Raw genomic sequence first — 15,017 nt, 5'->3', positions numbered from 1 at the left:
GGTCTGTAGTTGTTGACATCAGTGGGATCGAGTGTTGGTTTTTTGAGAAGGGGTGCAACTCTCGCTCTCTTGAAGACGGAAGGGACATGGCCAGTGGTCAAGGATGAGTTGATCAGCGAGGTGAGGTAGGGGAGAAGGTCACCGGAGATGGTCTGGAGAAGAGAGGAGGGGATGGGGTCAAGTGGGCAGGTTGTTGGGCGGCCTGCAGTCACTAGTCGCAAGATTTTATCTGGAGAGAGAGGGGAGAAAGAAGTCAAAGCATAGGGTAGGGCAGTGTGAGCAGGACCAGCAGTGTCATTAGACTTAACAAACGAGGATGGGATGTCGTCAACCTTCTTTTCAAAGTGGTTGACAAAGTCATCCACAGAGAGGGAGGAGGGGGGGGGGGAGAATGTGGCAAAGAGCTTCCTAGGGTTAGAGGCAGATGCTTGGAATTTAGAGTGGTAGAAAGTGGCCTTAGCAGCAGAAACAGATGAAGAAAATGTAGAGAGGAGGGAGTGAAAAGATGCCAGGTCGGCTGGGAGTTTAGTTTTCTTCCATTTCCGCTCAGCTGCCCGGAGCTCTGTTCTGTGAGCTCGCAATGAGTCATCAAGCCACGGAGCTGGAGGGGAGGACCGAGCCGGCCGGGAGGATAGGGGACACAGGGAGTCAAAGGATGCAGAAAGGGAGGAGAGGAGGGTTGAGGAGGCAGAATCAGGAGATTGGAGGGAGAAGGATTGAGCAGAGGGAAGAGATGATAGGATGGAAGAGGAGAGAGTAGTGGGAGAGAGAGAGCGAAGGTTGCGGCGGCGCGTTATCATCTGTGTAGGGTCAGAGTGAGTAGTGTTGGAGGAGAGCGAGAGAGAAAAGGATACAAAGTAGTGGTCGGAGACATGGAGGGGAGTTGCAGTGAGATTAGTAGAAGAGCAACATCTAGTAAAGATGAAGTCAAGCGTATTGCCTGCCTTGTGAGTGGGGGGGGGATGGTGAGAGGGTGAGGTCAAAAGAGGAGAGGAGTGGAAAGAAGGAGGCAGAGAGAAATGAGTCAAATGTAGACGTAGGGAGGTTGAAATCCCCCAAAACTGTGAAGGGTGAGCCATCCTCAGGAAAGGAACTTATCAAGGCGTCAAGCTCATTGATGAACTCTCCAAGAGATTGAAGATTGGATTACTAATTGATTCTGAACTGGATGAAAGTCGAATTTAGCTGCCATAAAAGACAACGGAAGTGGGAGGAGCAATAAAGAAGCAAAAGACAATCTCAAAAATGAAAGGCATGGCAATTGGATGATAAATTACCTAAGGGATGGTTTAGAAAGGTGGTAATATTGACACATGGGCAAATCATGTGTCGAAAAGGGGGAGTGATAGGATTAAATAAAAAATATATATACGAAGGAGAGGACAAAATATAAAATAAAAAAAAACAAGATTAGAAATAGAGAGCTGAACATGTATGTGTGAAGATAGTTTATTAACCACACCCATATGTCAGAGGTTTTGTGCCCCACAGGTGAACTAAAGGAGAAGGTGACCCACTCTATCTAACCAGGAGACTGGGTGTGGATCCAGTCCCTAAAAGAAGAAAAACTGGAAGCAGGCCTGTTGGGAAGGGCCCTATCAAGTCCTATTAGATCCACATGGGTGCATGTCACACACTGTAAAAAGGTAAACCCAGTTACACCTGATGAACAAACACAGATTTAGGAGAAAGAACCGATCACCATTAGGGCTCGGGGGTTGGCTCCTTAACGAAGATTCCCTTACCCTGTCTGATCATCCCTGTGTGAGTTCGGTAGAAGGTGAAGCAATGGGTTGGCGTCTGACATGTTCTCAGGGCGAGGGTGGGGATTCACAGGTCTCCTGATGGTAGGTAGCTGTCTGACTGTGGGGGCCATATTCCTAGCACACTCAGACCCTCCTGATCACCCAGAAGTAGTAGTTAACCTAAAACAAGTTGATAAAATAATACCTGAGCACAGTCTACGAAGGCATAGGAGACAGCTAGACGTAGGGAAAGGGGAAGTACTAGGGACTTTAGGGGAGGACATCACCATATGTATGTCACCATGTACATCCTGGGATTATGTAGTTGCTCATACCGAGCGGGGGGGATATGTAGATCTCCATACACAGTTTAGGGACAGGTGTAGTATTGTGAAAGTAGGGAATTACCAGAAATGGCAGTGCGACCCATAGAAGGGTAGGTACTGTCTGAAAGTCTGAAGTACGCAAAAACAGGTTTATCCTCCATGCAAGCCACCTGGGAATGTGGTGAAAGAGTCTTGTAGTAACTTGAACTATCTGTATCCCCCGATAACAAAGTCATTCCGACCTAGGATGCCTACGTTTGAAGTCTCAGGGGATTATAATTGTTTTTCTAGGACTAGTAAGATAGGATACAGAGTAGGGCATCTTAGCTCCTGCTCCTACACAGAGAATATCACAACTAAAAGAGACCATGACTAATCTCTCCTCTTTGTTGCAGCCAGAGGTTTTTAGGAACCAAAACCAGGCCCGTGCTGACATCTGATGGATGTGTGGTGATAACTGATTGTGAACTCACCTACATACGCAAATAATCAAACGTGTCAGAGACTGGTGAGTTGTCACATAGAAAGTAGGACCTCCTCCCAGGATCCTTTGATGAAAGGATCCTTTGATGGGATAGGAGTACCTCGAGGGGTTCCAGAAGAGTTCAAAGCTAGGAATCAGATCGCAGCTGAGTTTGAATCAAGTCTTTTCTGGTGGTCAACTATTAATAAAAACGTAGATTGGATGAATTATATTTACTATAACCAGCAAAGATTTATAAACCACACTCGTGATGCATTAAAGGGATTAGCTGAGCAGACAGCGGCAACTAGCTTAATGACATGGCAGAATAGAATAGCTTTAGATATGCTTTTGGCTGAGCGGGGCGGAGTTTGTGTTCTGTTTGGATATATGTGCTGTATTTTCATCCTCAAACAATATAGCACCGAACGGGTCCGTGACAAAAGAGCTTCAGGGGAGTAACTACGCTGACGAACGAACTGGCTGAGAACTCTGGTATTGATAGCTCCATAAACGGTTGGTTTGATAACATATTTGGTAAATGGAAAACTATTGTTGTAACTATTCTGGGTGAAGTTATAGCTTCTATGGGTATACTTGTTCTTTGTGGATGTTGTCTTATTTCCTGTGTCTGAGGTTTGGTGAGAAAAGGAGATGGGGAAGGTGGTTTCCCAACAGATGGTGAGATAAGGCCCAATCCTGGACTCCGACCTAAGAAATTAAGGATATGACCTACCAGGCTTGGTGGAGTGACACTAGAGGGTGTCTAAAGGGGGCCAAAATATACTTCTCTGTTTGTGTTTTATGTTTTAATAGTCTTATGTTTTGTGTTCTATTAATCCTGTGTTTTATGGTTTGAAGTTCTTTGATGACTGGTAACAATTTGCAAGTTGGGTGTAGATGGACTGAGGGTTTTAATTTTTTTGTATCATTATGGCCTATTAATAAAAGTGTGATTCTTTTTGTTGGTATTGTATTATAATGAATGACACCCTGTGTTTTCTTATTTTTTGAATCACACCTTAGTAGGTGTGAAAAGGGGGATTATTGGGGATTTATTATTCTCCTAAATTGATGGGATGACTAACTTAGAAAGAATGCATTCTTGACTGGGCTAATGTAGGTTGTGACACCTGGCAAGCTGTGATTGATGTGAAGAGCTGTTTTAGGGGGTAAAGTGAGATAGGGATTTGTGTCTCCAAATGCTAGACTATACTGGTTCTTTGTGATCTGTGAACCTTCCTTGGACGTAGGAATGGTGTCTAAGGGAGCTGGCTCTTCTCACTATGACAGGTTGTTATGATATGGACATATGGCTGGCAACAGGGGTGCATCAACGGATAGGCTGAGTAAGTCTAAACCCCGCTCAAGTCTTTACTCTAATTGGCCAGCAGAGAGGTGGGAAACTCTCTCTGTCAGAGTATTTGAGCAAGAACCCAGAACAATGGATTAGTTCTCTGGGGTGCCCTGCAAAGTATTTCAGAGAGCCCGTATATACGAAACATCATATTTACCATTGAAGGTTTTTGCATTAATTAAAATAACTAGTATATCTTAGAAGTCGTGTTGACCTCTTTTGTTCCTAATACCAGATTTGAATTGACGCAACTTTGACATAAGGTATTTCTAAAAACCTGTTTTCGCTTTGTCGTTATGGGGTATTGTGTGTAGATTGATAAGGAAAAAATGTAGTTTAATCCAGTTTAGAATAAGGCTGTAACGTAACAAAATGTGGAAAAGGGGAAGGGGTCTGAATACTTTCTGAATGCACTATATATAGCTGCTGTCTGTGTTACTGTAGCCTGCACATCTGACTTTTTTCACATCTGTCCCAAATCCTGTTGTGCCTGTGTGGCTCAGTTGGTAGAGCATGGTGCTTGCAATGGCAGGGTTGTGGGTTCAATTCCCATGGGGGACCAGGGCCCAGATTCACAAAACACTTCTTACTCCAAAACTTAAGAAGCCTCTTAAGAAAAAAAATAAGAAGCTCATCCAATAGTTCGTAAGTGCAATTCTTCAACAATATCTTAAGATTGAATGATTTTCTTAAGAACTTCTCAAATATCTTCTTACTAATTTCATAACTATCTTCTTAAGATGTTTGTTGCTAGTCAACCGATTTAGCTAGCTATCTAGCTAACAATGGTAATCACCTTAGCATATTTCATCTGAGATTACTGTTCTAAAACATATTCTTGGTTTTAAAATAATCAATTCTGAAACTTTCAGATTAAGTTTGTGAGTGAATTAAACATGTTCAATTGCTTTCATGAGCGTATTCTCTCACTGCCCTGAGTTTAAGACAAGGGTTTAGCTACCTTGGTGTTGTCATGAATTCCGGCGAGGCTGCTCCTCCTCCTTGTTCGGGCAGGCTTCGGCGTTCGTCGTCTCCGGAGTACTAGCTGCTACCGTTTGATGTTCTCTATGTTTGTTTGGTTTTGTCTGATTAGTGCACCTGTTCCATATCACGTATTGATTATGTCACCTATACGTTTCCTTTGGTTTTGTTTGTAGTTGTGTGTTGTTGTCCGCCTGTCCGTTGGTGATTTGTATTTGCTCTCGTGTATTTAGTGTATTGACGCACAGTATGCGTAATCGCTCGCCTCCGTTGTGTTGAGGCCCGTTATTTTGTATTGTCGTGTTTTGACTAGTAAAGTCTGTTGGACTAAGCTTCTGTGTCCTGCGCCTGACTCCAACACCACATCCACATCAGCTCGTGACAGAACAACACACCATACAATGGAGTCAGCAGGAGCAGCGGCGGCGACCGAGTCGCTGGAGGATCGGGTCAGCTGCCAGGACGCCATGATCCAGCAACTCGGCTCCGCCATGCAGGAGGTAATGAACACCCTGCGCCGATGGGAAAGGGGAGGCGTGCCCACACCTCCTCCTACATTACCACCACCATCGGCCAGCCCCACCAGACCAGCTCCGGAATCCAGTGGGATTCGGCTCTTGCTCCCGAGGGCGTATGATGGCACCGCAGCCGGGTGTCAGGGGTTCCTCCTTCAGGTGGAACTCTACCTGGCCACCATACACCTGGCGCCCTCGGGATACGAGAGCGTTTCCGCCCTCATCTCCTGTCTCTCCGGCAAGGCGTTGGAGTGGGCCAACGCCGAATGGAGGGGAATAGACGCCGCCACCATCAGCTACGCGGAGTTCTCCCGCCGCTTCAGGGCAGTTTTTGATCACCCTCCTGAGGGTAAAGCGGCGGGGGAGCGTCTGTTCCACGTCCGACAGGGGAAGAGGAGCGCACAGGAGTTCGCCCTGGATTTCCGGACACTAGCGGCGGATGCGGGGTGGAATGAGAGGGCCCTCATCGACCACTATAGGTGTAGCCTGCGTGAGGACGTTCGTCGTGAGGTGGCCTGCAGGGACACCAATCTGTCCTTCGACCAGCTAGTGGACATGTCCATTCGTCTGGATACCCTGCTGGCCACCCGCGGACGTCCCGAGATGGGGCCGTCCATCCCATCCCCCAGCACCTTCGAGCCGTGCTGGCGCTAGAGAGAGAAGGAGAGAGAACCCGAGGGGGGCCGTCCCCTGCACCAGCTGTGGCCGTGGAGGACACACTGCGGCTAGGTGCTGGGGAGGGTCTCCAAGGAATCGAGGCAACAGGTTGCGCACTGGGGAGTCATTTCAGGTGGGTAGGCACCCCACTCACCCAGAGCTCTCTGTTGTTCACTTGTGTATACCTGTGGTATTTCCTCAGGTAGCATCTCATTCCCAGCATAAGGCGCTAGTCGATTCAGGCGCAGCTGGGAATTTTATTGATCGGAAATTTTGTTCTAAGTTAGGGATTCCCCTCCTGCCCGTTGATGCACCCTTTCCTGTCCATGCCCTAGATAGCCGCCCGTTGGGATCTGGGTTGATTAGGGAGGTCACAGCGCCACTAAAGATGAAGACGCAGGGGGGTCATGAGGAGATTATTCAGTTGTACCTAATTGACTCTCCTGCGTATCCCGTGGTGCTGGGGCTTCCTTGGTTAATCACCCATGACCCCACCATTTCATGGCAACAGAGGGCTCTCAAGGAATGGTCTGGCCAGTGTGTTGGGCGATGTTTAGGTGTTTCCGTTGGGGCGACCACGGTGGAGAGTCCGAACCAAGTGCCCGCAATGCACATTCCCCCTGAGTATGAGGATTTGGCACTCGTGTTCAGCAAGACGAGGGCGACGCGATTGCCACCTCATAGACAGGGAGATTGTGCGATAAACCTCCAGACAGGTGCGGCACTTCCGCGGGAGCCATGTGTATCCTCTGTCTCAAGAGGAGACGGCGGCTATGGAAACATACATAGCTGAGTCCCTGAGACAGGGATACATACGGCCCTCCACTTCCCCTGCGTCCTCGAGTTTCTTTTTTGTGAAGAAAAAGGATGGAGGTTTGCGCCCGTGTATTGATTATCGTAGACTCAATCAGATCACTGTGAAATACAGTTACCCTCTACCTCTGATTGCGAGTATGACTGAATCGTTACGCAGAGCGCGTTTCTTCACAAAACTGGATCTCAGGAGCGCTTATAACTTGGTGCGCATTAGGGAGGGAGATGAATGGAAGACGGCATTTAGTACCACCTCAGGTCATTATGAGTATCTTGTCATGCCATACGGGTTAATGAATGCTCCTTCAGTCTTCCAATCATTTGTGGACGAGATCTTCCGGGACCTGCATGGGCAGGGAGTGGTAGTGTACATTGACGACATCCTAGTGTACTCTGCTACCCGAGCCGAGCATGTAGCCCTGGTGCGCCGAGTGTTGGGTAGGCTGTTGGAGCATGACCTGTATGTCAAGGCAGAGAAATGTCTGTTTTTCCAGGAGTCCATCTCCTTCTTGGGTCATCGGTTGTCCGCGTCAGGGGTGAAGATGGAGGTTGACCGGGTGTCAGCCGTGCGTAACTGGCAAACCCCAACCACTGTTAAAGAGGTGCAGCAGTTTTTGGGTTTTGCCAATTACTACCGGAGGTTTATCCGGGGTTTTGGACAAGTAGCAGCTCCCATTACTTCCCTGCTGAAGGGGGGCCCGGTGCGTTTGCAGTGGTCGGCTGAAGCGGACAGGGCGTTTTGTAAACTGAAGGACCTGTTCACTTCGGCTCCGGTGCTGGCGCACCCGGACCCCACTTTAGCATTCCAGGTAGAGGTGGACGCGTCAGAGGCCGGGATTGGGGCAGTACTGTTGCAACGCTCCGGCACGCCTCCTAAGCACGCTCCGGCACGCCTCCTTTATTCTAAAAAGCTCAGCCTGGCGGAGCGTAATTATGACGTAGGGGACAGGGAGCTGTTAGCCGTGGTTCAAGCCCTAAAGGTGTGGAGGCATTGGCTTGAGGGGGCTCAACACCCTTTTCTCATTCTGACTGACCATCGGAACCTGGAGTACATCGGGGCAGCTAGGAGATTGAACCCTCGTCAGGCTAGGTGGAACATGTTCCTGACCCGGTTCGTTTTTATGATCACTTACATCCCAGGGTCCCAGAACGGTAAGGCAGACGCCCTGTCCCGGCGGTATGACACAGAGGAGAGGTCCATTGAGCCCACTCCCATACTGCCGGAGTCTTGTCTGGTGGCACCGGTGGTATGGGAGGTCGATGCGGAAATTGAGCGGGCGTTACGCACCGACCCTACTCCCCCAGAGTGTCCAGTGGGTCGGACGTACGTGCCGCTCAAGGTCCGTGATCGTCTCATCTATTGGGCTCATACGTCACCCTCCTCTGGACATCCAGGTATTGGCCGGACAGTGCACTGCCTTAGTGTTAAGTACTGGTGGCCAACATTGACTAGGGACGTGAGGGTTTATGTCTCCTCCTGCTCGGTGTGCGCTCAGTGTAAGGCGCCTAGATACCTGCCCAGGGGGAAGTTAAAACCCCTGCCCGTTCCACAACGGCCGTGGTCTCACCTCTCGGTGGACTTTGTTACGGACCTTCCCCCCTCTCAGGGGAATACCACTATTCTGGTCGTTGTGGATCGGTTCTCTAAGGCCTGTCGTCTCATTCCTATGCCGGGTCTCCCTACTGCCCTACAGACCGCTGAGGCTTTATTCACCCACGTCTTCCGGCACTACGGAGTTCCCGAGGATATAGTGTCTGATCGGGGTCCCCAATTCACCTCTAGAGTCTGGAGGGCGTTCATGGAACGCTTGGGGGTCTCGGTTAGCTTTACCTCGGGTTACCACCCTGAGAGTAATGGGCAGGTGGAGAGAGTAAACCAGGATGTGGGTAGGTTTCTGAGATCCTATTGACAGGGCCGGCCGGAGGAGTGGTCGGGGTATATCCCCTAGGCAGAGATGGCTCAGAACTCTCTTCGCCACTCCTCTACTAACCTGACCCCTTTTCAGTGTGTGTTAGGTTATCAGCTGGTTCTGGCACCATGGCATCAGAGCCAGATCGAGGCTCCTGCGGTGGATGAGTGGTTTCGGCGCTCGGAAGAAACGTGAAACGCTGCACACGTACATCTGCAGCGGGCCATCCGCAGGCAGAAGGCGAGCGCCGATCTCCACCGCAGTGAGGGTCCAGTCTACGCCCCTGGAGATCGAGTCTGGCTCTCGACTCGAAACCTGCCCCTTCGCCTGCCCTGCCGGAAGCTTGGCCGGCGGTTTGTGGGGCCATTTAAAGTCCTGAGGAGATTGAACGAGGTGTGTTACAAGTTGCAACTGCCTAATGACTATCACATTAACCCCTCGTTCCATGTGTCTCTCCTCAGGCCGGTGGTAGCTGGTCCACTCCAGGAGAGTGAGATAAGAGAGACCCCTCCGCCCCCACTGGACATCGAGGGGGCTCCGGCGTACTCAGTCCGGTCCATCGTGGATTCGAGACGTCGGATGGGGGGTCTACAACATCTCGTGGAGTGGGAGGGGTACGGTCCGGAGGAACGGTGCTGGGTGCCTAGGAGGGACATTTTAGATCCATCCCTCCTGACTGAGTTCCACCGTAGTCATCCTACGCGCCCTGCTCCACGTCCTCCTGGCCGTCCCCGAGGCAAGAGTCGGGGGGGTACTGTCACGAATTCCGCCGAGACTGCTCCTACTCCTTGTTCGGGCAGGCTTCAGCGTTCGTCGTCTCCGGAGTACTAGCTGCTACCGTTTGATGTTCTCTATGTTTGTTTGCTTTTGTCTGATTAGTGCACCTGTTCCATATCACGTATTGATTATGTCACCTATAAGTTTCCTTTGGTTTTGTTTGTAGTTGTGTGTTGTTGTCCGCCTGTCCGTTGGTGATTTGTATTTGCTCTCGTGTATTTAGTGTATTGACGCACTGTTTGCATAATCACTTGTACTTTGGGTTTTGACGCACAGTATGCGTAATCGATCGCCTCCGTTGTGTTGAGGCCCGTTATTTTGTATTGTCGTGTTTTGACTAGTAAAGTCTGTTGGACTAAGCTTCCACATCCACATCAGCTCGTGACAGGTATTAAGAACATTTCCAAGAACAAATCCAATAACTTTATTTTCAATAATCAAATTTCTTCTTAACCTTTTGCTTAAGGAGAAACATAAGAAATAATGCAATAACATTTCCAATAACTTTTTTCAGGAATAGCAACTTTGCTTAACTCTCTTCATAAGTCTATAGATAAAGAAGAAATGGCAGTTAAGAAGACATTTCTTCTTATGAAAGTTTTGTGAATCTGGGCCCAGTATGGAGAACAAAATGTATGAAATGAATGCACTTCCTACTGTAAGAGTGCCTGCTAAATTACATAAATGTAGAAATGTACCCCAGCAACATTCATTTTGTTGTAAAATTCTATTTGCTTCCATTTCGTTTCAACATGTGTTTTCTTGGCAAGTTATTTACATTATGTGTCATTTATTTATTTAAAAAAATCCTAAGTACATCTGTGCTCCCATTTGCCCATGTTTCTTGGAGATCCTTTGAATGGTAACGTTTTGTGATACTCTAAACTCATCATGTGGTATAAGCACATTCATAACATTCATAACTTTTATAACACCTCAAATGAATGTCACTTTACTAAGGTGTCTGTGCACACTCTATATTCAGGCATATGGTTATGACAACCATCATTCTATTCAATGTAATAATGTTACACAGAGATTAGTAAATGACATTACACCCTGTTATAACATCTGGTATGTATTCTCTTATGTAGCATGTAATAACATATGACATACGTTGTCATGCAGACTGTATAATAATAGTTGTTTTTAACCGTTGACAGAGCATATGACAACAGTCATAACCAGTTTTATAACATCTCATGCCGTGACTCATAACTAATTACAATTACTTTTGACAGCTTATGACAAATGTTATAAAGGCTTTGTGAATGCATGTGTAAGGACACCTACAGTAAAACATTTTTTAAATTTTGTAATTTTTTAATTATTTTTTCGGGGGGAATGGATCAGCTTAATATTGCAGATAGATTGTATCTTCTATCAATGTAATTGTCTGCATCACTTCCAATCCCCCATGTAATACAGTACCTACAGTAAAGTGTTACCAAATAATTATTAAGTGAGGTCAGTAGTCCCTTCACCATGCACAAAATGTAATAGCTGTATAATTTGTACACAATTATACATATTATGCTTCAGCAGAGCAGAGTCCTGTGAAGAGATACTGTATACATTATCATAACAGAAGAGATCAAACCACCCTTTAAACAATTGTTCCCTATTAAAATGGAATACTCTACTGAAATATATCCACTATCAACAGGGCTTAAATCGGTGGTAGAACAAACTCAATATATGACAACAGGATGATCAGTCATTTTTAAAACCAATTAATGCTGATAATGGACCTCTGTACGCCTATGTAGATATTCCATAAAAAATCAGCCGTTTCCAGCTACAATAGCCATTTACAACATTAACAATGTCTACACTGTATTTCTGATCAATTTGATGTTATTTTAATGGACAAAAAAATTGCCTTTCTTTTGAAAACAAGGATATTTCTAAGTGACCCCAAACTTTTGAACGGTAGTGTACACCTGTTCTGAAAGGCCCGAGAGTCTGCAACACCATTAAGCAAGGGGCACCACCAAGCAAGCGGCACCATGAAGACCAAGGAGGTCTCCAAACAGGTCAGGGACAAAGTTGTGGAGAAGTACAGATCAGGGTTGGGTTATTTAAAAAAATCAGAAACTTTGAACATCCCACGGAGCACCATTAAATCCATTATAAAAAAAATTGAAAGAATATGGCACCACAACAAACCTGCCAAGAGAGGGCCGCCCACCAAATCTCACGGCCCAGGCAAGGAGGGCATTAATCAGAGGCAACAAAGAGTCAAAAGATAAATCTGAAGGAGCTGCAAAGCTCCACAGCGGAGATTGGAGTATCTGTCCATAGGACTCTACAAAGTATTGACTTTGGGGGGGTGAATAGTTATGCTCGCTCAAGTTCTCTGTTTTTTTGGTCTTATTTCTTGTTTGTTTCACAATAAAAAAATATTTTGCATCTTCAAAGTGGTAGGCATGTTGTGTAAATCAAATGATACAAACACCCAAAAATCAATTTTAATTCCAGGTTGTAAGGCAACAAAATAGGAAAAATGCCAAGGGGGGTGAATACTTTTGCAAGCCACTGTATACCACACCCCCTCTGGCCTTAATACAGCTGTTATAAGGCTTTATGAATGCATGGATAAGGACACCTTCAGTAAAATGTTACCAATTATTTTACAGCACTTACAACCCATGAAAAATCTGAAATCAGAAAATCCACAACAATTTACACATATCACAGGATACAAAGACAATGTCTATTTTATTAAGCACAAATTAATTTACCCTGCATGAGAAAGGCCCCACATGGCCCCAGCAGCAGAGTATGAAAGATAGGTATTGTTTCTCGAAAAGTGTTTATGCTTATGACATAACGCCACTTCCTGGTTCTGTGTGTACTCTGAACCTGTAGAGGGTGTGGTGTTGGACAGAGGTCAGGAAGAGATTGTCTGTCCAATCAGAGGCAATGTTTATTGCCATTGATGGCAAGTTTTACAGTATGTCTGGAATGTAACCCTCTACAATCCATTGTACCTTAGTCTGCAGTTCAAGACCTCTCAGTAGTTGACCTCTCCATCCAAAACACTATTCTCATACTCATTAACCTAACTAAAGCGAAGAAAACAATATAAAAATATATAAAAATAATAATATATAAATAATAGTTGGGCACACAACATAAACATGGATTATACCTGGTACGGACACCAGTTTCTGGAGCTCCTTCTTGAGTCGAGTGATTTCCTTACACAGCTGAATGTCATCCATCCTAAAGACATAAACATTTAATTATTTAAAAACCCTGCATTATTCAGAATGATTCAGCAAATGGTCCAATCTAAGTTTACATGTAATTTGTAAAAATGTTTAGTCATTTAGCAGACACTCTAATCCAGAGCGATTTACAGTAGTGAGTGTATACATTTTTGATACCGGTAACCCAGTATCACAGCATCACAGTTGGGTAGCTGAGCCTACAGACATCCATCACTGTCAGCTAACTGAGAGCCTCACCTCTCTACCTCCTCTACCTCTCTACCTGTCATTGTACTCTACCAATACCATTACTGCCTCAGAGCAGCCAGCCTCACATCTCTCACACACCCTATCTGATGTTAATGGTAGAAAGTCCCTAGTTATTAGCTACAGATGTAGAATAACATGATGATGTTTTAGAAAGGCTCTCTGTGTCCAACCCGGTCTCCTGTCCCCCTCCCCATCTGACCAACATGCACATGGATCCTCTCTCAATTAAATTCAAATAATCTCTCTCTCTCTCTCTCTCTCTCTCTCTCTCTCTCTCTCTCTCTCTCTCTCTCTCTCTCTCTCTCTCTCTCTCTCTCTCTCTCTCTCTCTCTCTCTCTCTCTCTCTCTCTCTCTCTCTCTCTCTCTCTCTCTCTCTCTCTCTCTCTCTCTCTCTCTCTCTCTCTCTCTCTCTCTCTCTCTCTCTCTCTCTCTCTCTCTCTCTCTCTCAGATTATACATTTTACATTTACATTTTAGTCATTTAACAAACGCTCTTATCCAGAGTGACTTACAGTTAGTGAGTGCATACATTTTCATACTGGCCCCCCTTCTATTCTATTATAATGAAATTGTTGAAGCAGCTTTGCTTATTATCTTTGTTATCATTGTTATGAGTGGTGTGTTGAATGGGTTTTCAATAAACTTGATTTGATCATGGATATATGCTACTCATATTCCTGAATTGGCAACATACAGGGATCATTATACTAACTACTTGCATTTTATATGCTCAGTCATACTCATTAAGGCCTAGTCTGATTAGATTACTGTGTATCAAAGTCTTGGCTCTAAATGAATCACAGCTCATTCCCTGTCTTTGTGTCACAAGGGAGGGAGGCGATTCCATTGGGTTATGATGATGGTGTAGCACTAGCAAAAATGCAGTATAATCATGCCTGAGTATAGACATTCCTGGATTACTTTCCTTCCATTCATCTCTATTGGATCACTCTGTCTCTTATAACAGTGTACGTAACTGTGAACACACAGTTAGGATGAGAGAGTTAAGCCTATGGGTTCGTAGCTTCAACCCCGCAGCACACACACACTTACTCACACACCAACTGATTAATGGACTGCTGAATGTTTTTTTTGTTGTTCTCTTGCTTGGTTTGTTCTTTTACATATTATGTCTATCTCTGAAAAGCTACCCAGGAAAGGGCTGAAAATAGCCCATATTAATATAGGTAGCTTTAGAAATAAGGTTAATGAAATCAATAACATTCATATATTAGCCATTTCTGAGACTCACTTAAATAATTCCTTTGATCATAAAGCAGTAGCAATACTTGTTTTATTTTATTTCACCTTTATTTAACCAGGTAAGCCAGTTGAGAACAAGTTCTAATTTACAACTGCGACCTGGCCAAGATAAAGCAAAGCAGTGCGATAAAAACAATAACAACACAGAGTTACATATGGAATAAACAAAACGTACAGTCATTAACACAATAGAAAATCTATATACAGTGTGTGCAAATGTAGTAAGCTATGGAGGTAAGGCAATAAATAGGCCATAGTGCAAAATAATTACAATTTAGTATTAACACTGGAGTGATAGATGTGCAGAAGACGATGTGCAAATAGAGATACTGGGGTGCAATGAGCAAAATAAATAACAATGTAAATAACAATATGGGGATGAGATAGTTGGGTGGGCTAATTTCAGATGGGCTGTGTACAGGTGCAGTGATCGGTAAGCTGCTCTGACAACTGATGCTTAAAGATAGTGAGGGAGATAAGTGTCTCCAGCTTCAGAGGTTTTTGCAGTTCGTTCCAGTCATTTGCAGCAGAGAAGTGGTAGGAATGGCGGCCAAAGGAGGTGTTGGCTTTGGGGATGACCAGAGAGATATACCTGATGGAACGCATACTACGGGTGGGTGTTGCTATGGTGACCAATGAGCTAAGATAAGGCGGGGATTTGCCTAGAAGAGATTTATAGATGACCTGGAGCAAGTGGGTTTGGCAACGAATATGTAGTGAGGGCCA

The 15,017-nt window shown here is 45.5% G+C and overlaps 1 protein-coding gene across 1 annotated transcript in view; it reads right to left on the bottom strand.

Moving 5' to 3' along the window:
• The window catches only part of LOC123486031 (bMERB domain-containing protein 1-like), a 47,973-nt gene that overhangs the window by 14,687 nt on the left and 18,269 nt on the right, over positions 1-15,017 (bottom strand). The window contains exon 3 of the mRNA XM_045217203.1: positions 12,699-12,772. Coding sequence (XP_045073138.1) covers positions 12,699-12,772 — 74 coding nt within the window. The remainder of the gene's footprint in view (positions 1-12,698; positions 12,773-15,017) is intronic.

This window comes from Coregonus clupeaformis, unplaced genomic scaffold (genome assembly GCF_020615455.1).
Source record: "Coregonus clupeaformis isolate EN_2021a unplaced genomic scaffold, ASM2061545v1 scaf0963, whole genome shotgun sequence".
NCBI classification, from domain to species: Eukaryota; Metazoa; Chordata; class Actinopteri; order Salmoniformes; family Salmonidae; genus Coregonus; species Coregonus clupeaformis.
This window is presented reverse-complemented; position numbering and strand designations above follow the sequence as displayed.